The sequence below is a fragment of the Eptatretus burgeri genome, chromosome 18 (genome assembly GCF_056783735.1).
Source record: "Eptatretus burgeri isolate ZD-2024b chromosome 18, Ebu_testis_v1, whole genome shotgun sequence".
NCBI lineage: Eukaryota > Metazoa > Chordata > Myxini > Myxiniformes > Myxinidae > Eptatretus > Eptatretus burgeri.
The window spans coordinates 22,146,254-22,171,952 of record NC_140978.1 but is presented as its reverse complement, the minus strand read 5'-3'; the positions used below and the strand labels follow the sequence as shown (position 1 = coordinate 22,171,952).

General features: G+C 44.3%; 1 protein-coding gene across 1 annotated transcript in view; it reads right to left on the bottom strand.

Annotated features, from left to right (window-relative positions):
* Positions 1-25,699, bottom strand: part of LOC147008719 (protein deacetylase HDAC6-like) — a 98,368-nt gene that overhangs the window by 33,005 nt on the left and 39,664 nt on the right. Inside the window, exons 11-16 of the mRNA XM_085864505.1 lie at positions 25,354-25,419; positions 18,947-19,006; positions 18,342-18,431; positions 5,998-6,104; positions 1,049-1,116; positions 385-745 (exon numbers count right to left, since the gene is read on the bottom strand). Of these exons, the coding sequence (XP_085720631.1) occupies positions 385-745; positions 1,049-1,116; positions 5,998-6,104; positions 18,342-18,431; positions 18,947-19,006; positions 25,354-25,419 (752 nt within the window). The remainder of the gene's footprint in view (positions 1-384; positions 746-1,048; positions 1,117-5,997; positions 6,105-18,341; positions 18,432-18,946; positions 19,007-25,353; positions 25,420-25,699) is intronic.

The following is a 25,699-nucleotide window of genomic DNA, read 5'->3' as shown; positions in this document are numbered from 1 at the left end:
AGAGTGACCACTCGTGCTGCACACAGTTTACCATCCAAGCGAGTGGACCGTTTTATCTGTTCAAACACACTAACGTTGCCATGCAGTGGTTGTTTTTACAGTACATCAGACACATGGAGAAGCGTGTATAAAAACTAAAGCAAGTTATGACAAAAAACTCCCAAAAAACAATGCATAGCAGAATCAATTTGAAAAGCAATGATTGCTGATAAGAAGCTGTTATCAAGAAAAAAAATTAAATAAAAGCAACTCCTAAATGGGAATGGTCAATCCCAATTAAGGTATCCTTTTTGAGGATATTCGAAAGAAGTTCAATCAAGGATTTAACCAGTAATTGAAAATGCAATAAAATAAAGCGATTAAATCATTAAATTATAGACTCACTTATTCCACAAGTTTTTGTGCTTCGCCATCCTTTCATCATACACCAGCCCCGTCCGACGCCCTTCGGTATTCTCTCTGGCGGGAAGTTCATCGAGCCCTTCCACAGACCCTCTTCTTGAACAATCCACGACTTCGTTTGATTTATTCGCATCTACCACACAAGCACGTCTCTGATCTTCCTGAGAGTCATTCAAACAATCCACGTGCTTTTTTACATTCCCTCCACCAACAGACTCCTCTTCGCGACACACTAAAACATTCAATTCTTCATTTCCTTTTCCAACGTTCACGTCCTCCAAAGAACCCCTTGTGCTTCCATCACTCTCCGCACATTTGTCCAAATCTTCGTCGATCTTCTGGCCTATACTCACAGACAAGCACGTATCACTGTACTCAAGCATGTATGAACGGTTACTGCAGGACCTGCTTTACCATAAACCCTGAAGTTATACCCAACATACAATCATCAAGAAAAAAGAACATGCACCCAATTCCACAGCTGGGATTGAGGTAGACACACAACGGCACAATCTAATTCAGAAATACAACGGCACAGCTGCCATCCCATTCATCCTCCCTTCCCAGTTTATAAAATTCCAAATTAGATCATGAACAACCAAATGCAGACAAAATTTTGAAAGGCAAAAATTCTTTCTCAGCTTACCGAAGCAGCGCAAGCTTGCCCAGTATCTTCTATGCACGCCAATGACTTGTCCGATGGTGTGCAACGCACTGCGATTGGGGCATGAAAGGAAGCAACACAAAGAAGAAGGGTCAATGTTGCCAAATGAACACATTTCTCTGAAAAGCCATCTGGGAATCTCTAATTATTTGTTACGAGCAAATACAACCCACCGCTTCGCTAACGGGGTTATTAAGGGAGGGGGGAGTAAGAAGGAGGACATGATGAGGGGAGGATCCGTCCGGAAACGCGCCGCGGCGGCCGCCGTCCGGAAACGCGCCGCGGCGGCCGCCGTCCGGAAACGCGCCGCGGCGGCCGCCGTCCGGAAACGCGCCGCGGCGGCCGCCGTCCGGAAACGCGCCGCGGCGGCCGCCGTCCGGAAACGCGCCGCGGCGGCCGCCGTCCGGAAACGCGCCGCGGCGGCCGCCGTCCGGAAACGCGCCGCGGCGGCCGCCGTCCGGAAACGCGCCGCGGCGGCCGCCGTCCGGAAACGCGCCGCGGCGGCCGCCGTCCGGAAACGCGCCGCGGCGGCCGCCGTCCCGACACGTTCCGCGACAACCACCGTCCCGACACGTTCCGCGACAACAACCGTCCCGACCTATCCACTGTCTGGATACACGGAGGAGAGGGGAAGAGAAGAGAGGAGGATTCCAGCCGACGTGATGTCCAGTTTAACAGCACACGCATTGATGAATCACCCTGCCCGTGAAACATCGGAATGACAGTTTATCGCTGGTTCGGGATTTGAACCCAAGCTACACAGCTGAGAGCGAGCGTGCGTACCTCTCGGCTATCCTGCCATGATGTTAACAAAACGTTTCATTTTTTGGTATTTGTATTTATCTATGCCAAAGAGATGGTTCGTATTATGAAAGAATATCATACAAAAGAGGAAATTGCACATTTTCAGCGAGCCAGCCATAACCCGATACACTGCAGAACAACGTGGGGTCAACGCAGGTGAGTGCCTCATGAACATTCCCTTACAAGGAACTTCAACAGAGCAGGAAGCCATTATTAGGCCAATTAAGCCTGTGCCATCGTTGACAACCTAAGGTTGTTTCTCCATGCTCTACAGCAGAGATGCAGGTAGGGAAACACACAAACAGCAGGGTAGAGGGCAGAATGGACATGGGGAAGAATGAGATCAAAAATAGCAATTTCAAACACAGCAAAAAGAGGAAAGGAAACCAGGATGAAACACAAATGGAATTAAAAAAAAAAACATAAATAAGGTAAGGGAGAGAGAGGAAAGACCATCATCTGGAAAATGAGGGTTTCAAAATTGGTCTTCTCAGCTGCAAAAGACACAAAGCCTCAATTCTGTGTTTGCTTCCAAATCTTGTGTCCCCAAACCATCACTCTCTGTACCTACCATACTGAGGAGTGGTACCCAACTGCTCCTGTGTCTTTTGCACCTGAAAAGGTGGATAAGTTTCTGGCAATCCTAGACTGATTCTGATTCTACAACTGGACCAGACTGCATCAGCTCACGTGTCTTGAAAGCCTCCTCTGCTGCTCTTGCACTTTCTGTTTCTGCTCTTTTCAACCTATCATTTGCCCTAGGTTACCTTCAATCTGCATGGTAGTCAGCCAACATCACTGCATTACATTTTTTAAAAAGGTGTAAAAAACGATCTCCACGACAGATCTATGTCAGACGTGAGATTAGGGCTGTCTATCTAGACATGTCTTGAGCTTTCGATACAGTTGAGTCAGAACATATTGGCATGTAGCCCAAAGTGCAAGTATGCGCTGGGGTCCGTACAATGTCATTTGGGTAGCCCTGGCACTCTGCTTAATAGCGACCCTCATTTGGGGCTGGGCGCACGCTCATGGGGCCCAGAGAGCACTCCCAGAAACTTGTGCCCCAAGTTAATCTCGGAGCTCCATTGCATGGCCGAGTCTGGAGGTAAATGAGCCCATTTTTGGTCTGGTGGGGTGGGACTACTTCTCACCAATGCGTCTGCGCACCAATGGGAGTGCTCGGATACACCCACAGGGCATTTTGATCTGTATTTTGGCTGCTCCTACACCCAGGCTCTACAAAATAGCTGCAGAAGAGCCGAGAGAGTCAGTCACCAAGCCATTGCTGAGCAGTCGCCAGCACTCTGCTTCAACTTCATTCCACAGCCAATCTTCATTAGCATTTACATTTACAGACTTTCTCACACGCCACATCAGGCGATTATCTCACACACTCTGACTCTCTAATCTACTGTCTTGTATACTGTAGACACAAATACTAAAAGAGCAATCACAGACACACATTCCTTCACTCTTCCTCGTCTGCATTACATTTGCCTCTCCCATCCATGCACTGTAGACACCCTTAGTTTTCTTCTCTCCTCACCCCTTGGAAGCAACTGGGAAGCGTAGGCCCGTCGGCCATGCCAGGTATTGAACGAGATCGTAAACACCTCAACCGCCTCATCTTTCTAGCTCTATATTTTCGTGTGTGTATCTGATGGCGCCTGTAGTGTTTGCATAAGTTATCCAAGTTCCTCCTGATGACTCCATCTTTACTCTTTACTTCTTCGGGCTCCTTCTTGGTCTTCTGTTTCATTTAGAATGTGTATGTTATTTGTATTGGTTGAGCTCTGCCCTATGTCTCCTCTTTGTAAAAAATTGCATTTCTTTTGCAACACATCAATCCTTGCTTTCCCCTGCTGTACACATTGATGAATAAAACCTTGTATTATTGTGCCACTTGACCTTTCCATGCCCTTGCTTTATAAATGTACCCAGCTCGTCCTGTTTTTTCCTTCATTGGTCCAGCATGGTCCGCACATTAATTTAGCCGGGAAGATCGACCCCATTACTTGGCTCTGATTAACCGGTGCGTACTTGGCTGATCTGATCATCTGCATCTGCTACGGTAAGTTCCACGCAAGTACGTATTGAGGGCACATGGTAAGGCCGTCCACAGGTAAGGTATCACATGAAGTAGTTTAACCCTGCCAGGATTGTCAGTGCTAATCAGCGTTCATGGTTGCTTAGCATCCTGCCAGTGTGTGGAGTTATCTGTGCCCAGCGGCCAAAGGACTGGTCGTTCGGAAGGAACCAGAGTGCTTCCCCTCATGGCGAGCCTCGAACTCCGTATCCACAACAATATTTTTCATCCACGTACAGTGCTTTCACAGGAGGTATTCACACCCCTTGACTTTTTCACATTTTGTTGTGTTACAGCCTGAATTTAAAATGTATTAAACTGAGATTTTTTTTTGTCACTGATCTACAATGATCTCCATAATGTCAAAGTGGAATTTTTTGTGAGAAATTTTTACAAGTTAATTAAAAATGAAAAGCTGAAATGTCGCGTCAAAAATAAGACTTAAACCCCTTTGCTATGACATGGCAAATTGAGCTCAGGTGCATCCAATTTCCTTTGATCATCCTTGAGATGTCTCTGCAACTTGATTAGAGTCCACCTGTGGCCAATTCAATTGAATGGACATGATTTAGAAAGAAACACACATTTTGATACAAGCTCGCACAGTTGACAATGCATGTTGGAGCAGAAACTCTATGATGGTCCAAGGAACTGTCAGTAAATCTCCAAGATAGAACTGAGGACACATAGATCTGTGGAAGGGTATAAAACAATTTCTAGAGTGATGAAAATTCTCAAGAGCGAAGTGATCTCTATCATTAGGAAACAGAAAGAATATGGAATGACCCAGACTCTTTCAAGAGTTGGCCGGCTGACCAAAACGAGCAACCGAGCAAGAAGGACCTTAGTCAGGGAGGTAACCAAGAACTCAATGATCACTATGACAGAACTACGCAGTTCCTTGACTGAGATGGGAAAACCTGCCGAAAGGACAACAGTCTCTGCAGCACTTCCAAATCTAGGCTTTATGGGAGAGTGGCCTGACGGAAGCCACTCCTGAGAAAAAGGCACATGACAGCATGCCCGGAGTTTGCAAAAAGGCATGTGAAAGACTCTGAGAGTACGAGGCAAAAGATTCTGTGGTCTGATGAAACGAAAATTGAACTCTTTGGACTGAATGCAAAGTACTTTGGCTGGCGGAAACTGAGCACAGGTCATCACCCATTTAACACCATCCCTATCGTGAAGCATGGTGGTGGCAGCATCATTCTATGGGGATGCTTTTAAGTGGCAGGGACTGGGAGACTTGTAAGGACAGAGGAAACAATGAATGGAGCCAAATACAGGCAAATCCTTCAGAAGAACCTGCTTCAGAGTGCAAAAGACCTTAGACTGCAGCGAAGATTTACATTCCAACAGGACAATGACCCCAAGCATAAAGTTAAAGCAACACTGTAATGGCTTCAGAACAAGAACGTGAAAGTCCTTGAGTGGCCCAGCCAAAGCCCAGACTTGAAATCCATTGAGAATCTGTGGAAAGACTTGAAGATTGCTGTTCACTGACACTCCCCATCCAACTTGACAGAGGATGAGAAAATTTCCAAAAAAGAATGGGAGAAAATCCCCAAATCCAGATGTTCAAAGCTGATGCAGACATACCCAAGAAGACTCAAAGCTGCAATCGCTGCTTCTACAAAGTATTGACCCAGGTGTAGATCGTTACTAAAAAAAAGTAAATTTAATCAACTTTAAATTCAGCCCGCATCAACAAAATGTGAAAAAGTCAAGGGGTGTGAATACTTTCTGAGAGCACTGTATGTATATTCCCTGTTGTTTATGATTGGAATTACATTTAGGGAGAAATAAAATGAGGCATTACTTTCATCCTGACCCTCGTAGATTACCTCAAAGTAGACTGCCTCATTCACAAGTCAATCCAAACTTCCTTTAATAATTCAGCTTAGCTTTGTATTCTTCAGTCGCCTCAATTTCCTTCTCAGTTTCAAGGAATTTACAGCTCTTGCACATAGACAGAGTAGAAACAAAAAGTCAAGGCATTTCTGTGAAGCAGGAATACGCGAGTTAGCCGTTTGCCCACCTGCATGAGACTGTGGTTGGGGAGGCAAGGAGAGGTGGAGATTCTCCCAGCAGCGTCCTAATAGTCTCACAAATTGCATCAGACAAACTGTCCAGGTTGTACCCACCCTGGGTTAACGCAGACACAAACAACACAATCAGCTCGAGTTGCATATTTCCGGGCAGTTCAGTGAACTTTCAAAACCAAGGATCCAATTTTGCTAAACAAGATCAATGGCCGATTTGTTGATGTACCATTGGTCATGCGTATTTTGCTGTGATTTTCTTATAATTTACATTTGGTACTTATGATCCCACAAAAAATAAAATAAAATAAACACATTAGTGAAGTCCTTTTTCAGCAAAAAGTAACCCAAATTTACATGTCAGTACAAGTTAAGTGATAAGGTCGATGGAATCACCATTGAAAAACTTTTGTCAATATCAGGATATAATCCATGTGCATCAACAATGTGTAAAATTACAGAAATCGTTTTTTCTCCAAATAGAAATTTGGTGATTGTTTTTTGTACTGCCATATCATTCCTCATGACAATTTAAAATACTAGTACACCCACTCCCAATGGGAGTGGCAAGAAGAGTCATGTTATTATCCTCTCTGGGGTATATAGATTACAGTAGATCGAGGTTCGGGTCTGTTTGCCTATGGCCGAGGTCGGCAACCTGCGGGCCAAATGCGGCCCGCGAGCTCCTCCCGTGCGGCCTGTGGCGCCTTGTCCGGATTTCCATTAGGTGCGGCCCGCGAAACATTTTTCTGAACCGATGGCAAATTTAACATATGTGGACATATGATTCTTCCACATATATCAGTCTCTGTACGTCACAATAAATTATTTTCACTTCCAGTCCACTTAACTTGGTCTTAAATATTTTTTCGCTGTTGTTTCAGATGGCTGAAGGTCTTAAGGTTCAATTTACAATTATATTTATTATCATTGATTTTAGGTGTGTTTATTATTTTTTCGCGTTGGGAGGGGGGTGCGGCCCGCGAGGTGGCCCGAACGTGGCCCAGTGGCCCGCGGCCTGGTTTAGGTTGCCGACGCCTGGCCTATGGTAATGGTGAACGCGATAAGCATAGAATGCCTTCCGGGAGGGGTGCCCCATAAAACGCCACAAATATATATATATATATATATATATATATATATATATATATGTATATGTATATGTATATGTATATATTTATATATATTTATATGTATATGTATGTATGTATGTATGTATGTCTGTATATGTATATGTATATGTATATGTATATGTATATGTATATGTATATGTATATGTATATGTATATGTATATGTATATGTATATATATATATGTATGTATGTATATATGTATATATATATATATATATATATATATATATATATATATATATATATATTAACATGGCATTTGTCCAAGGAAAATAATCCCTGAGAGGGAGAGGGAGAGGGAGAGGGAGAGGACATGATTGGTATTAATATTGTTAAGCATAATATTAATATTATGCTATTATCATATGTTTATATTGGAAGTGGCCTTGGAAGACTGCCACGATAACCTATCTTAACCCAGATATACACTTAAACACAGATTTCACCCAAGATGGAAACCCCCTTGGGTTGGGGGGGAAATAAAGTTAGTGCAACCTCCATCGTGTGACCTTAAATCCTCTTGTTAAGTTTGGTTGAGATTGGATAAGTAATGACGGATTGTGTCACGGTCAAAAAAATTGACAGACAAACAAATTGAGTGTTTAAGAATGAAAATCTCCATTGTTATTTTTGTTGTTGTTAATAATTGCATTTTTTATGAGTCCTGGATACCATCCAGTAAAGAAATGGCAAGTAATTATCAGGATATATATACAGTGGGGAGAACACGTATTTAATACAATGCCGATTTTGCAGGTTTTTCCCACTTACAAAGCAAGTAGAGGTCTGTAATTTTTATCATAGGTACACTTCAACTGTGAAAGACGGAATCTAAAACAAAAATCCTGAAAAAAATCACATTGTATGATTTTAAAATAATTAATTTGCATTTTATTGCATGATATAAGTATTTGATACATCAGAAAAACAGAACTTAATATTTGGTACAGATATACACACAAATTTGTATATATACACATATACATATATATATATATATATATATACACATATCTCATATAGATATATATATATATATATATATATATATATATATATATATATATATATATATATATATATATATATATATATATACTGAACAAAAATATAAACGCACCAACCTAAATATCTAAGTCAAGATTGCCATTATGGGAAAATGGTCAAACCGATGATATGTTTGAGCAATGGTTCCTTTGTTTTGCTCAAGACAGATGTTCCCATTGAAATTGACCACTCTGAGTGTGTGGACTCACACCTTGAGTAATCCTTCCCATGAGCACCATGGGGCTTGACAGAGTGATGGTCAGTGAGCGTGACCAGGACACAAACACTCCCTATAGCTTGCCCTATAAAAGGCCTCCCCAAAATGCGGACTGGTGCCAAATGTAAACATGCCACAGATGTCACAAATCTTGAGGGAGCGTGCCATTGGCATGCTGAATGCTGGGACGTCAGTACGGGCCGTTGCAGCACACTTCAATGTCCACCACTCCACCATTAGCCACCTGAGAACGCACCTCAGAGAGACTGGAAGCACCGTGAACCGCCCACATGCCCGGCGACCACGTGTGACCACCACCGGTCAGGATCGTCACATGAGGCTGCAACATCTCCGGGATCGACTCCGACCGGCCACGAGGACTGCCGATGAGACTGTCGGGCTGCATAACAGGCGCATTTCAGCCCAGACGGTGTGTAACCGCTTGAGGGAGGCCAACACCCGCTACTGACTGTGTGAACTCTGACAGTGACACCTCGGTTGTGTCGGCTGTTGTAGCGCAAAGACTGTCGCCAGAATTCTCAAGGAACTCTTTGAAATTTAATGCTCAATTGTCATGGATTCTATAACCAAATTGTCGTGAAGATTTAGTTTTAATGAGTTCGAGGTAAAATAGTAACAATCGCTTGGTGCGTTTATATTTTTGTTAAGTATATATATATATATATATATATATATATATATATATATATATATATATATATATATATATATATATATATATATATATATATATATATATATATATATTATCATATTTTGACGTCCACGGGACTTGAACAGTCCTGCCAACGTAGAATGAGCCGAAACGATGGAGGCGGTTTATTTTTTTTATAACCCAAAGATGGCGGTTTTAATCGCTCGACAGCAAACGGGACGAGGAAGGTGGCACGGGTCGCTTTTCACCGAGTTAATAATGTTTATTTCTCAAACCAGAACGATAATAAAACTTGGCAAGAGGAGGGATCCGGGGCGATTCGACGGGATGGTGCTGTGGGTTCGGGCGTGGGGAAAACACAAACAATTCCAATGGATATACAAATCTCAAACCCTCCAAGGCGCCAGGTACACACACACACACACACACACACACACACACACACACACACACACACACACACACACACACACACACACACACACACACACACACACACACACACAACGTAGCTGGTGGTCAGGTTTGCCCGTGGTGTCGACATAACAATCACTGAATTGGTGCCGGACGAGCTGGCGTTGCGCTCGTCAGGGGCAGGAGACACGGCGGTGCCGAGGTTCCGTCAGCCCTTCCGCGCAGAGCCGCGGTTTCCGGCCTGTGAGCTCCAACCAGCCACCGTGGTGCTGTTCCTGGTGGTGTCGACCTCCTGGTGTAGGCCCAAGACCGCTCACAGCCGCCAGGGAGCCAGTTCTCGCGCCAAGATGCGAGCAGGAGAGGGAGGCAGGTCCGCCCGCCGTTCGGTCTCGTACTCCGAGCCAGCAGAACTCCAGAGCCAACCGAGGTGAGGAACGAGGCACAGCAAGGCCATGAGACACGATGAATCCAGGAACGAACCAGCGCAACGAGAGAGCACTCTCCGAGACCAACAGCCTCAACCAGACGCTTTCTTTTTATGACTCTTCCTCCCCTTCTTCTCCCGAAGAGAACCTTTTTATACTCGAGTCCTCGTCACTTCCAATCGATCCCTTTTATTGGCCTTCCGACGTCGCCTTCCGCCAATCGTGATCAAGGGGCGGAGCCATCCGCAGCACTGTCCTGTTACGTCACGGCAAGCCTACAGGGAATACTAAAAGGGGATACGCATACACACTTACCCTAACCCGTCTCCCTATCCAATTACGTGACAATTATCATTTCCCCCTTAAAGAAATGGACATTTACGAGACAACTTATCACCACTGAATTTCTACTTATTACATCGAGATCCTGGTACAACTCTAACAGCATGGCATACCTAATTAAACATCCTAATTACCCTTTGAATGCATACCCCCCCCCCCACCAGACGTAACACTGCCCCCTCCTCTGGTACCGTAGCTCCTGCAAGGTATATCAAAGGCGCTACCGTACCAGCCTTAACACTTACCGATTCACACCTATTTAACCTAACGAAATAAAGTAGGAGGGGCAATGGGCAGCAAGCCGCTGCTAACTTACCTATCCTGCTTAACGTACTACCCCCTTATGGCCTTATCCTCGCCTAAACAATCATTCATCTTTTTTTTTTTTTAATTTATTTTATTTCATCACACAAGAGCACTGAGCGAAGTTGCACTCCATCCTCTGGATCATCGCTCCTGTCCAACACTCTTCCAGTGATTTGGGGAGGAGAAACAAAAGGTTCCACAAAAACGCAACACTTATACTTTACATCCCGACTCTAAGCCTTAACGACACTATTCACGGGATATTTACACGCGACTGCGACCCCAGTGGATGCAAATAGACCCAGCGTTACCTGGGGAGCCAATTTTCAAATTTACTTCAGACCAAAATTATGCGAACATCATGCCCGTGCTGCACATGTCAAGTTGTGCGGGATCGAGTGTGACTCACACATCTTCACAACACTCACACCATGGTTATCATCACATTTCTAGGTCATGGTCCCCATTTTAATGATTCAGGCTGAATCCCGTCATGGCCGTGGGGTGGGTTACCACAAGATGATGGGGGCATCTCAGGTACAACTATGCCCACAGGTAAGCTTTAGTCCAACCGTGACGTTTCTCCGCCCCGCTCCCTTTGATTCCCACCCCCCTGGTAGCCATCAGCTCTAACCCCGTACAACACACAGGAAGGGGTCTCACGAGCTCCTCTGGCCTTCCTGGGTCGCCAAGGTCCTAACTGCCTTGGTCCCCCAACCAGACCCTCTCCCAGTTGCCTCCAGACACTGTCACCATCAGCCACCAGGGGTGAATCTCCTTGAAGGGGGTCGCAATTCCCGCTCACCATGAGCCTCAGCAATCCCTGCGGACAAGCACATCATCCCCACCCACAAAACCCACATGACACCCCCCACCCCATCGGCCTTACATGTGACACCTGCATTTCTAACACTTCACCGACCATGACCTTCCCTGTTACCACACCATGTCCAATAAAAAATCAATGTGTGCACCATACATTTCACTTCTTAACTTGAAACAACTCACACAGCACTTCTCCTCACCCAATCCACGCACCAGCCACTCGTGCCCGCTTTGTTACCAATTACCCACTGTCCCTATTGTCACTCAAAAATCCAGCAGAACTTACAAACCCATGCCAATTTTCCCACAATTCACGATTTTCACCAAAGGAGGGCACTTCGCTACAATCTCACCAGCCGAGCATGGCCCTATTGCTCAGCCCGATCTAGTCTCCCCGACCCCCCGACAGTGATCTCCAGACTCAACCTAGGTAAGGGCACCTCGGATAGACCTGGCGGTTCAGCAGGAGGATTCATCCTCTCCGAGACTAAAAGTCTATTGGAGGGTCCCTCCATCACCGGGTACTGGCAATATCGCTGCACGTGTCCTCTTCGCCCGCACCGGAAACAACTCCCCATAAAAGGCCCCCATGGGGATCGGTGTTATGTTTCTTCCGGTTCCGGACCCCCTCGGCCATAATCGAATTGCTCTATTAGCTGGGCTGGACCCCGCCGCTGTGGCGCACCTACTGCCGAATTACCCCTTATCAAACTTGACAGTTTCTGGCAAATTTCCTGAAACATTTGGGTAATGCCAATTTCTCCCAGCCCCCCTCCCTGATCCCGAATCTCCGCCTGTCAGATAGTCACCAATGGCCTCTCGGGCACCCGACCCGGCCGACTCCACGAGGCCAGCCTGGCCGGGCACTCGGCCGCTCGGTGCACGGTGGGTGGATCCTGTAGCTCCACTAGCGCTCGGACTTCAGGGTCCGGAAGAGCAGCTAAAAATTTCTCTCGTGCCAGTCTGTCCTACGCCTCCACTGAGAGGTCCCGATAAGCGATCCTGACTGATTGGTAAATGTCCTGTGCCAGCTCCTGCACTGTCTCGCCCGACTTTAATCTGCGGTGCTGGAGCTGGGCCCGCACCAGATCACAGTTTGCTGCGAACCCAAACCGACGGCTCAACGCCTCGCAAATGTGGGAGCTGGTCAACATCCCCACCGCGATCACGTTTAACACATCTGTGGCTGGTCCCCGCAACGTTGCCACCAAATTCCCTGTACGTTCCCGCTCATTCCACCACTTTAGTCCGGAAATATACTCAAATTGCGTCAGAAAAGCTTCAAGGCTCTCTGACCCATCAAAATTTACCAGGGGGATCACTTTCCCGGTGGCCCGCTTCCCAGTTTCTCCCTTGTCCGAATCCAGCCCAGGGATCAAACACCCTTGTGGCTGCGTATCCAATTTCGGAGCCCCCTGTAGCCAAAGATGTTTTGCGGTGAGGGTCTCATGGGTCAATTTTGCCTCCTGTTCCAAACGTTGAATGGACCGATTCACCTCTTCCCGCGGGATCTTCTGGGCCCGCACAACCTCCTCCAAGGCTCCGTCGCGAGTTTGTAGCTGCTCCTCAACCAACCCGGACACTCTTCTTTCAAAACACGGCTCTACTAGGCCTTTATCCAAGTCTTCCTCTTGGCTCATAATTTTATCGTTTTCGTCCAAACGAGCCTCCAATCCTTTAACTTCCTCCGCCAAATTCATCCCTTGCTTCCTCAGCTCTCCCCACTCTTCTACTTGCAGCTGCATACGAGCATCTACACAGGCACGATGACGTTCCAGACCTTCATCCACTTTATCAACCCGAACGATCGTTGCATCAATTTTATCTACCAATTTTTTCTGTATATTTTCCCCCTCCAATGTAATGTCTACCTTTGCTTCCTCCAATCTATCCTCGAATTTACTTTGTATTTCCCCCAATTGAACATCCACACACACTCCTGCATCTCAGTTTTCATTTTCTCCATCTTTTCCCCCAATTCATCCCTCATTAAATCAATCTGTGCACCCAACTGTTCCCCCATTACCCCCAATTGATCTGTCATTTCTGCCCTCTGTGTCACGAATTGATTTGCCATTTCTGCCCCATGTGCCGTCATTTTTGCCCCGTGCTGTAATTTCACTCATTAAACGTTCCAACATTGTCCAGATCGACATCGCGCCGGTTTCCGGCGATGCCGGCTCCATTACGGCCGATGAAGCACGGTCCACGCTCGGAATGGGGGAGGTTCCGATCCTACCCCCGTCTCTCCCTTCTTCCCCCGACTCGCTGCCCGACATGTGGCCTTCCTCCTCCAACATCTGCACATCCGCCATGGTGCAGAAGTCCCGTTTGCCGCCAATTAAATTTAATTTGAAAACTCCCGCAAAACTTTTCCCGCGCTCGCGCGCAGTTCTGTAGTAATGTTATATTCCAATTTGTGGCGAGATTTTAATCCTGGTATACTCTCCCGATACCAAATATAATTTAGAGGGGTTCGAACATCCAACACCCTGACACCAATGTGACGTCCACGGGACTTGAACAGTCCCGCCAACGTAGAATGAGCCGAAACGATGGAGGCGGTTTATTTTTTTATAACCCAAAGATGGCGGTTTTAAATCGCTCGACAGCAAACGGGACAAGGAAGGTGGCACGAGCCGCTTTTCACTGAGTTAATAATGTTTATTTCTCAAACCAGAACGATAATAAGACTCGGCAAGAGGATGGATCCGGGGCGATTCGAGGGGATGGTGGTGTGGGTTCGGGCATGGGGAAAACACAAACAATTCCAATGGATATACAAATCTCAAACCCTCTAAGGCGCCAGGTACACACACACACACACACACACACACACACACACACACACACACACACACACACACACACACACACACACACACACACACACACACACACACACACACACACACACACACACGTAGCTGATGGTCAGGTTTGCCCGTGGTGTCGACGTAACAGTCACTGGATTGGTGCCGGACGAGCTGGCGTTGCGCTCGTCAGGGGAAGGAGACACGGTGGTGCCGAGGTTCCGTCAGCCCTTCCGCACAGAGCCGCGGTTTCCGGCCTGTGAGCTCCAACCAGCCACCGTGGTGCTGTTCCTGGTGGTGTCGACCTCCTGGTGTAGGCCCAAGACCGCTCACAGCCGCCAGGGAGCCAGTTCTCGCGCCAAGATGCGAGCAGGAGAGGGAGGCAGGTCCGCCCGCCATTCGGTCCCATACTCCGAGCCAGCAGAACTCCAGAGCCAACCGAGGTGAGGCATGAGGCACAGCAAGGCCACGAGACACGATGAATCCAGGAACGAACCAGCGCAACGAGAGAGCACTCTCCGAGACCAACAGCCTCGACCAGACGCTTTCTTTTTATGACTCTTCCTCCCCCTCTTCTCCCGAAGAGAACCTTTTTATACTCGAGTCCTCGTCACTTCCAATCGAGCCCTTTTATTGGCCCTCCGCCATCGCCTTCCGCCAATCGTGATCAAGGGGCGGAGCCATCCGCAGCACTGTCCTGTTACGTCACGGCAATCCTACAGGGAATACTAAAAGGGGATACGCATACACACTTACCCTAACCCGTCTCCCTATCTAATTACGTGACAATTATCATTTCCCCCTTAAAGAAATGGACATTTACGAGACAACTTATCACCACTGAATTGCTACTTATTACATCGAGATCCTGGTACAACTCGAACAGCATGGCATACCTAATTAAACATCCTAATTACCCTTTGAATTCATACCCTCCCCCCTCAGACGTAACAATATATATATATATACATACATATACATACAGGCAATCCTCGGGTTACGACAATCTCGACTTACGACGCTTCATGGTTAAGACGCATCACCCATAAATTATTAAGAAAAAAAAACAAGCGCAAAAACGTCCGAAAATTAGCCACAAAAAGTGATTGATCTTGCTTTGAGTCTAATCTGAACAGTAGAAACACCCCGACCATCCATGTGCCATTGGCATTTCCTACCCCTGAAAGCCTTTGTTGACTTTTGCAGCGAGAAAGTTCGCCCCTCTGTGAGTTTTGAATTCCTCGTGTGGACCTCTTGTTTCTTCATACCATACTCTTACCAAATCAATATCTCTCTAAATATATTCTGAGGCGCAAACTCATCACTGAAGAAAGCAGGGAAACACAAAAACAGCCGCGGCGATCAGGGAAGACACTTGGAGTGTGGATTGAACTTTTACCAGCTCAGCTGTGGTTTACCTCGCTCATTCCACATTTTTCAAGTTTCGGTTAACAACGCAAGGTAATAAACGTAAATATAAATACCATATAGATAAATAACGATGTCTATCCAAGTAAGAGGAATAACCTCTCTGTGATGAGTCAGGAAAATTAGTTGACTTTCTGCAGGAAGAGGACTTTTACAGTGAGTTTTGAATTCACGAAGAGTCAAAACCAGCTTTGAAACCTAATGTGAATCTAAACATAGACTGGAGACTGACGACAACAACTTGATTTGGCCTGAACGCGTCATCGGGAAAACCCGCAACATCGGAAAAATCCATAAACAAGGAGCATCGTTATTTTAGTCGCAGAGGTCGAACTTAAGGGAAAAAGTTGCGGCTAATAGCCCAAATTTTACAGTAGTGCTTTGGCTGGAAGACCACCATCAACGGCGTATCCCAATGAACCTTATGTTGATTCAGGAGAAGCTTAAAAGATTGTTTTAGGAATGAGGGGCAGAACAAACGAAAAGGTGTGTTCTGACTTACGCGGAAAATCACGTTACGATGCGTCGCAGGAACGAAACTCCGTCGTAAGTCGAGGACCCCTTGTAGACGAGGTGTGTTCAAAAAGTATCCAACCTTAATTTTTCGTGCGTAAACAAATGAAGCTAGGGGGGCTTGGTTTGGTGCACGCATGTAGGCGATCCTAATTCGTATGCGTGAATATTTTCCCGCCTGCAGAAGCTGTCAGTCGCCGACAGACCGCCGATGAGTGAGGAAGTGTAAGTGAGCGCCGTTGGATTTTCGTTTTTGACAAAATGACAATCACTGTGGTCTCATCGCCAGTGATCACTGTGTTGAAGAAGTTGGGATCGTTGTACACAGTTTCCAGAATGTCCTGTGCGATCTCCAAATGGAGTTGCTTCTGCTCGATCGTTCGCAGCTTTGGCACGAACTTCGCTGAGATTCTCCTTAAGCCCAAATCCTCAGTCACAATGGAATGAATGGATCCAATGCTGACGCCCGCCTCGTCTGCAAGTTCTCCGATCGTGATTCGACGATCCTGCATCAGCAGGGTCCTCACTTGGTCAATGACGATCTCATTTCGGGATGTTGAGGGCCTACCAGAACGTGCTTCACTTTCCACAGATGTGCAACCATCTTTGAAGCGTTTGTACCACTATTTTATCTGTGTGGTGCCCATTGCTTCATTCCCGAAGGCCTGATGAATCTTGTGGATCGTTTCCACTTGGGAATCGCCAAGCTTTACAACAAATTTGATGCAGTAGCGTTGTTCAAGTTTTTCTGTCATTTTGTCAAAAACTAAAATTCGACAGCGCTCATTTACACTTCCTCACTCATCGGCGATCTGTCGACGACTGACAGCTTCTGCAGGCGGGAAAATATTCACGCATACGAATTAGGATCGCCTACATACGTGCACCAAACCACGCCTCTCAAGCTTCATTTGTTTACGCATGAAAAATTAAGGTTGGATACTTTTTGAACACACCTCGTAAAAAAATATATATATACATACATGTGTGTATATATATATATATATAAATATATATATATATATATATATATATACATACATATATATATATACACATTTATACACTCATACATCATATATCATATATCATATATCATAGATATACAGTGCTCCCTCACCTATCGCGGTTAATGCGTTCCAGACCCACCCGCGATAGGTGAAAATCCGCGAAGTGGAAACCACATATTAATTTAATTATTTAAATATATTTAAACACATTTTAAACGTATTTTAAACCATTATACAGCATCCACACACTCTTATTAACCTTCCCCACACACATTTAATCAGTTATTTGAAAAAAAAAATTAATCGGAAATGCGACTTCATGGGGCTGCAAAGCCAAAGACCAAAATAATTTTTAAAAAACTATATTGTACTATAAACTATCAAAAAAACCGTATTATGGGTACTGACCTATGAAGATATGATGATGATGATTATAGCTGTGCAGTACTGATGACGATGAAGATGACGATGATGAGATGAATGTAGTACTGCACAGCCATGAAGAGCATTAAATCTCTTCTACTGGAGACGCCTCTTCATCAGGCGCCTCTTCATTGAAAACCCACGATGTAGTGAAGCCGCGATATAGCGAGGGAACACTGTATGTATGTATGTATGTATGTGTATATATATATATATATATATATATATATATATATATATATATATATATATATATATATATATATATATATATATATACATACATACACTGTATATACACATATATATTGTTGTGGTTTCCCGCCGGCGCGTCGCCACGAGCACGACCCTCGCCTCGATGAAGCAGTGGGGCCGTCTCGGCTCGATCGCCCGAATTTACAGATCGCCAGCCCAGGTAAGCCCGGGTCGACGGATCTTGGTAGTGTTGGACCGAAATACGCCAATGGGGAGATCACGTGGGGTAGGGTGAATTGCCAACTTCAACTTACCTAAGTACCCACGTGATCCAGCTACCAGGGTACTTCACCCACGGCGGAACTCGTACGGAATATATATATATATATATATATATATATATATATATATATATATATATATATATATATATATATATATATATATATATATATATATATGAAATGTACAAATCCTACAGTTATAACAGCCCAAAAAAGTACATCTGCATTTAACGGTCTAACAACCAAGCGATGCAGAGAGCCCTGCCAAGGATATTTGGGAGGTTGTTACCTCCAGCGCCAGACAGAGCTGCCCATTTGCCAATGCCATGAGCCGATGAGTCAGGTGAGCAAAGCAGGAGGGTGTGACGAGCATTCCACCCTGCAATGAGTGAAACAATACCAGAGAGATAGGACCACAGGATCTTTGAACAGGTAGGATCTTTTGGATATCCGGATAATCAATTGCATTTTGAAACAACCGACTGATTCCATCACAAGCAATATGCACTATCTTCCACCACCAGAATCTCTGTTTGTTTGTTTTTTACAGGCAGTTATTAAATCATAATTCATGATTTGTCAATAAACGTTTCACACAGATGCATCGATTCCTCTTCGACTGAATACGACAGTGGAAACCATGCAACAACAAAAAGTATACTACAGTCTCGGTGTAAAGTACAAAATATATTAAAATGATTATTCATAATCAAACCACCCCTAAACAGCCTCAGTTAATATAATTACAATGTCAGCAACAGAGTGGGGTTGGGTTGTGGAATAGCTTTTCTTATCAAAATATCAACCAATTATTGGAAAACAAGGAGAAATCCAACAGTTGGTGGAAGTCAAGCATGTCTGACATCACCTTGAAGACCAAGGAGGTAATCATACCTCTGGGTCCATTGACAGTGAGTCATAGCCAGCACAGACCAACACCAGTTGAGGACAAAACTGCAGCAAAAGGAATGGGTTAAGTGGGGGATGTGGGGTGGAGGTGAGGAAAGTCAATGAAAAGGTCACAAAATTTAGAGATCAAAGCATGTACAATATATACAAAAAAACATCATTGCAGATTTAGAAATCTGGGTCATTCATTTCTCTAAGATGTCATCTGAAGTGCCGGCTTTCTCACATGGCTGAGCAGCTTTAATTATCCTTTTATTTTATTTTATTTTGTAGAAAAGTTAAAGCTCGTGGAAGAGCTACAACAAAGAATGGTTGAAGACGCAACAGAACAAAAGGAACAACAGAAAGAGAGAAGGAAACACCAACAGCAGGGCCGAGGGACAAAATAGATGGCGACGGACAAACAAGGGATATGGGCAAGAATGAGGGGTAGGGGAAGATGCAGGTGGTGGACAAGATGGATGCAGCAGGAGAAAACTCTCAGGAAAGAAAAACTGGAAAAAAAGAGGTGGGAGATTGGAAGGGGAGACTTCAACTTCACCAAATGCATCTAAAATGGGAGGAAGGTATTGCGAATTGGATCAGGACTAAACCTGTAAACCAGAAGGAATAAATGTGTGCACTAAAGAAGTTGGAGCACATTTCATATGGGTATGCATGGTTGCTGCAAATATAGCATGTAGCTGAGTGGCTGGACTTTATTACTGGCAGGATAGCCTAGAGGTGGGCTCACTCACACCTCCAAGTTGTCTACCCTGGATTTGAATCCCGACCCATCGATAAAATGTGTTCCGCAGGCAGGATAATGCATCAATGTGTGTGACGACCATTGGAAGAGCATTAAGCCAGAGGACCCGTATGTCACCACTGGTCATTGATGGATGTTAAAGATTCCACGGTGTAATTTGGGAAGTGCAGACAAGGTATAGCTGGCACCCTAAACAAATTCAAAATCCCCGTCACGTTCAGCCCCAAGTCAGACCTGGTCAGCCAGTTCATGAAAGATTTAAGGCAGAAAATCGTTTCCTGGCTGATCCCCCCTCCCCCTCACACACGCGCGCGCACGCACGCACGCGCACGCACGCACACGCACGCGCACACACACACGCACGCGCACGCACACACGCGCACACACACGCACACACACACACGCGCGCGCACACACACACGCGCACACGCACACACGCACCCACACACACCCACACACACGCACACACACACACACACACACACACGCACACACAGACACACACACGCGCACACACACACACACACACACACACACACACACACACACACACACACACATGCGAGAACTAAAATGGCACTTGGAAGAACGCATATAATACCTCTGCCAGGCTGAACAGTTTATGTTTTGTATCCCACTGATAGATCAGATATGCATCTGAACCTTAACCAAAATCTAATTGGCTTGTTCTTGTCACTTACCAACTCAACCAAGTTTTGTCATAACATCCAGAGCTTTTTGAAATAGCGTGCTACATACCGTATTTTCCGGTGTATTAACCGCACCCCTGATTTTCACCCTCAAAATAAATGAATATATTGATCATTTTATTATCAGATCTGGATCTAAATACGTTTGTACAGAACAAAATTATGGAGGTATCAACATGCTTACTCCAATGTCCACTTAATTGTCTAACAGTCTTATTCTCATTTACAAGAAGTTTATATTTTTCTTATTTTTTTAATATTATAAAGAGGATTATTTGTTACTAGAAAAATGAAGAAAATGAAATCCTCATCGCAGACGGCACGTAACTCCTTGTCCGAATCAGGGTAGAGAAAGCCCACGTCGCTGTCACCGTCATTTGCAGCCTCCTCCTCCTCCTCCTCCTCCTCCTCCTCCCAAATGATGTCGTCCTCTGTGCCGTCCATGTGGCTGGAGATGCAGCATTTCAGAAATGCTTTCTTGATGATGTCCGACAGTATCTCTTCCCACATCTTGATGATCCAGCCGCAGATAATCGGAAGGTCGACGTTTCTCATCCTCCCGCTCTTGGTGTTGATCTTCTCCCCACTCGTTATCCAGTCAGACCAGGAGTGACGTAGCCCGTCCTTGAACAGCTTGTTGATGGACACATCGAGGGGCTGCAGGAGTGGTCATCCCACCTGGGATGACGACGAGATCGATGTTGGTCCGACGGAGAAGCATTTGGTGTTATTGGTCTTGTGACATATGAACACATTCAGGACTAACATTCTCCATCATCGGGGGAGACCACCATCTGGCCTACGACTGCAGACCATGTGCACCCAGTCCTGGACCAGTCCCTTGTCTATCCACCCCTTCTGCTGTGCACAAACAACTAGAGCGGGCACTCAGTAGAGCGCATACCTTCGCCAACGCTACATTTTGCACCCCCCCCCCAGAAACTGTTGATTGTGAGGGTATTTAATCCCATACCACATCTGCCATCTAATGTGTTATGATGGCTTAAAAACATTAAATTTCCTGCTGTTTGACACTGATTCATGTACATTGTACAATTTGTGTATGAATTCCCTGACCTTCTTGGGTGTCAGTGTCAAGTCAATCTGACAACTGGTCACATTATAAGAAATTATTTTCTGGCATTTTAGGGGCATTTAGCACACACGAGTTTCTGTTTTTCTAAATAAGTTATTTATTGTGAACAAACAAACATTCATTGTACAAAAATGATGTTTTTGACCTTTTCATGACCTCAACCTTGACATTTGTACTCTTAATTTTGTAATTGGTATTAGAGTGTGGGGAACAGAACAGTCAACATTTTGGTGGTTTCATGCAAATCAGATAAGAATTGACCGTGTTATGACTAAAACCGCACATTTTGCAATGTCGTGACCCCCCCCCCCGACCTTTGACTCCCAACCGCTAATAAGGGTTATTACGTCATTGTGTCATGTCACATATCACAAGATGGGGCATTGAATTCTGAACATTTTGGCATTAGTTGCATGCAAATTGACCAAGCTATGGTAAAACTGACGATTTTGACCTTTTCATGACCTTGACCTTTGACCCGATCACTCCCAAAATCTAATCAAATGGTCCTCGGATGATAACCAATCATCCCACCAAATTTTCTGCGATTCAGTTCAATACTTTTGGAGTTATGCGAATAACAAACAAACAAACACACATATTCACAAATAAATAAATAAATAAATAAATGAATAAATAAATAAATACACAGAGATCAAAACATAACCTTCGCAACAAAGTTTGCGAAGGTAATGACACTGGCTGGAAACTTGTCTTTGGGCAGTCTTCCTCTTCAACACGACATATGGGGGAAGCTTGCCACAATCTGTGGTGCAGGCGAGCATGATGGTGAATCGGTCCTTCTCGTGACCAGTCGTGTTGATCATCACATTGCGCTCTCTCTTTCAAATGCGATGGTTGTCCCTATCGGTAAGTCGAAGGTAAGGGGGGGAGTCTAATCGGCATTCCCGATCCTGCTGAGGGTATATTTATGCTCTTGGTGAAGCTTGATGATGTAGGACTGGAAGTGCGGCATCTTATCAGCCATATCATTGGGTAGATGCTGGGAGATGTGTGTGTGGCATCAAACCGACAGTTGATAGCGTGGCATGAACCTGTAAGTCCATGGCAGGCTGGTCGTGAAGTCCCCAATGTCATCCTCCTTAACTCAGCTCTTCATCTTCAGCCTGAGAGCAAGTGTTGAGATGAAGGAACCCTCTGCTCTCTCCCGTCTCCTGGACCCAAGCAACGAGAAGCTCCCCTTGCTGACTTTCCACCTCAGCGCCTTCTTCTTCCTTGGCACCTTCTCTATCATTGCTTTGCTTGTTCTCCATTGCCAGATGATGGACTCGTCCATGCCGAATCACTCCCAACTTCCTGGTTCCCAAACTCTTCTGCAGACCGGCAGACAGAGTGCTTGAACGCTGTGGTGAATGAACACCTTGATAGAAATAATGAATGGTACATGATGTAATCTGGTGACGTAAGCTGAGGCACTCAAGAAGCATAAAGCGGCCCTTCTTGAGGGTCACGTGACAGCCCCCAGCCTGTTGTCAGATGAACATACATTTGCGCGCAAGCTTATTTCAAGTGGGTGCTCCGTCATTCGACTAGCTATTGTCACCCAATGTCACGGGTTCACATAACTGGTACGCAGGCGTCGGAAAAAAACAAACTAAATGCGTACTTCAAAGGTGCTCTGAAAGCTCAAAAACATACGAGCACAACAGAGGATTTTGATAGGTTTTTCAACGCGTGTAGCTGAGATTCTTCCCTGATAATTCAGATATACAGTACTGTGCTGTTATTTCAAAATTTAATTGAAGTACACAACATAAAGTTTAAAACGATAACATTAGAATTTGTAAGATATATTATAACATACAAGATTAAAAAAAATATATATATATATATATATATATATATATATATATATATATATATATATATATATATATATATATATATATATATCTCTGAGGAGAATACGTGGGCAAAGTGGAAGAAGAGGAGGGTTTCTCAGCTTATGTAGGTAAGATTGTTCCATTGTTCCATGTTCCAATTCTGATAATTGATCCACTGCAATTTCAAAATTAAGTTTATAAATGATAATGTTATAATTTGCAAGTGATATTGTGGGTTTATAACTTAGAAGATAAAGGAAAAAAGATCTAAGGAGAACACGTGACAAAGGAGGAACAAGAGGAGGTTCAGGAGCGTCGGAAAACGAAAAAAAAGAATGTCTTGCGAGTGTTTTGTCTTGAGCTGACATTCTGAGAGAGCACTTACAGAGGAGTGAGGTGCATTCGAAACTGAGAGGCGTTTTAAAAGTCGGAGTGGCACTTGGGAAAGTCGACGAGCAAGCTCGAAGCCGACATTATTTTTTTCCCGTGAGTACCAAACCATTTCTGCGAGTACTCATTGGAGAACCAAATAAAATAAAAATAAAAATAAATTGTGTGAACCCCTGGCTATTGTGAATAATTCTTCTTTTGATGTGAGACAAGGTGTTCATCTTCTTCTTTTTTGTGTTTAATGGAATTTTCAGAGCCATGAGGCTCTAAATACATGCCACGCACCTAAACTCCTGGTGTCTCCGTTTTTTATTTATTTAATTTCTGCACACGGTTAATAAAACATTGTACAAACTCTTAACCTGAACCGATTTTCAAAATGTAAATGGTAGAATTGAGCTTAAAAGCAGTTCTGACTGCAAAACAAAAGTGTGCATTTGGAATATAATTGAAATTCAGCATTGATCATTTTTAAGACTTTTTTTTTCGATACCCATGTATTGATCACACCCTCAAGTTTTACCTTTTTGCCGATAAAAAAGTGCGGTTTATACACTGGAAAATACGGTAATCAGTTTTGGGGGACCTAGTATCTGGATCCGGATCCTTATCAAAATCAAATTGATGGGTCCTTGTCACACACCCAACCCGTCCACCAAGTTTCGGCCTAATCCATCCATAACTTTTTGAGATACCCTCCTCACAGACAAACAGATATGTAAACCACCTCTGTCCACCTCAGGGTGGCATAGGAAACAATGGAGCCGATTAATGTAGTAGTAAACATAGTAGTAGTAGCAATAGTAGTTGTAGTTGTAGCAGTAGTAGTAGTCTGAGCTTTAACTATCTTTTTGAATTTGCAAATAAATACATAAAATTCTGTAAACCAAAAAAAAAAAAAAAAAAAAAAGCCTCTTAGTGAATACATTTTGGCTCCATTTCACCATGGTAATGAAATAGGAGACAGAAAAAAATTAATATCTGATGGAAATTCCCACGGTGACCAATAAACGAGATTTTGTATGCACATCTTTCCATAAAGCTTAAGCTTTTCTTGTTAGGTGGCACTATACTGCACAATATCATCAAATGGGTGTCTAATTAGCTGAGTAGAGTTCAGTCAATCTATTCGGAGCTAATGTGACGGGTTGTAAAATACATGGATTAACAGATATAAAAAAACGCGGCATTTGAACCGATAGTTGATTTCAGAATGTTCTTCAGAATGTTCAACTTTGACTTTCCAATTTTATTTGTGTTTAAATTTGAGAGTTTTAACACTATGACACAATTTCATGCACAAGATTGTGCAAACCCTTTGGCTAACACTTTTATTGTAAGGTCAAAGTAAAGTTGGGCTCTTTTAGCCACTGTGTCTAAACTCTTAACTCATGGTCTTGTGAATGGCCAGATTAAGTATGCAAATCATTTGGCAGACATGAAATGCTCTCCTAGTCTATGATTACATCCCATGAACCTCACAGGCTGGTAAAACACAAACTAAATATATTTATGGTTCTGGTGAGTTTGCAGAGAGAATGAACAGGCTGGAGAAAACGACTTTGAGTGCGGGTTACTAAGGAGGAGAATGAGGACTCCATTACCTGGTATGCAATTGGTAGGACAATGTGATGGAAAGCAGCAAGGTAGTCAGCATCTGTCATTCCAGGCTGGTAGTACATGAAAAAGACATGATCAAAATAAGCAGCGACAACACCAACATATCTGCAACAGCAAACCATAATCAAGAACATTACCATGACCACCACCTCCACCACCACCAAAAGCCTCTATTTCACCATTATCAGCATCACTTACAACCACCAAGACGGCTCAACATCACCACAAGTGCAATCATCAGCAACAACACCATTAACCCCTTCTTGATCACCACTACATCCCCATATCATTATACCACCACCATTGAATACCACCAAACAATTCTGAACA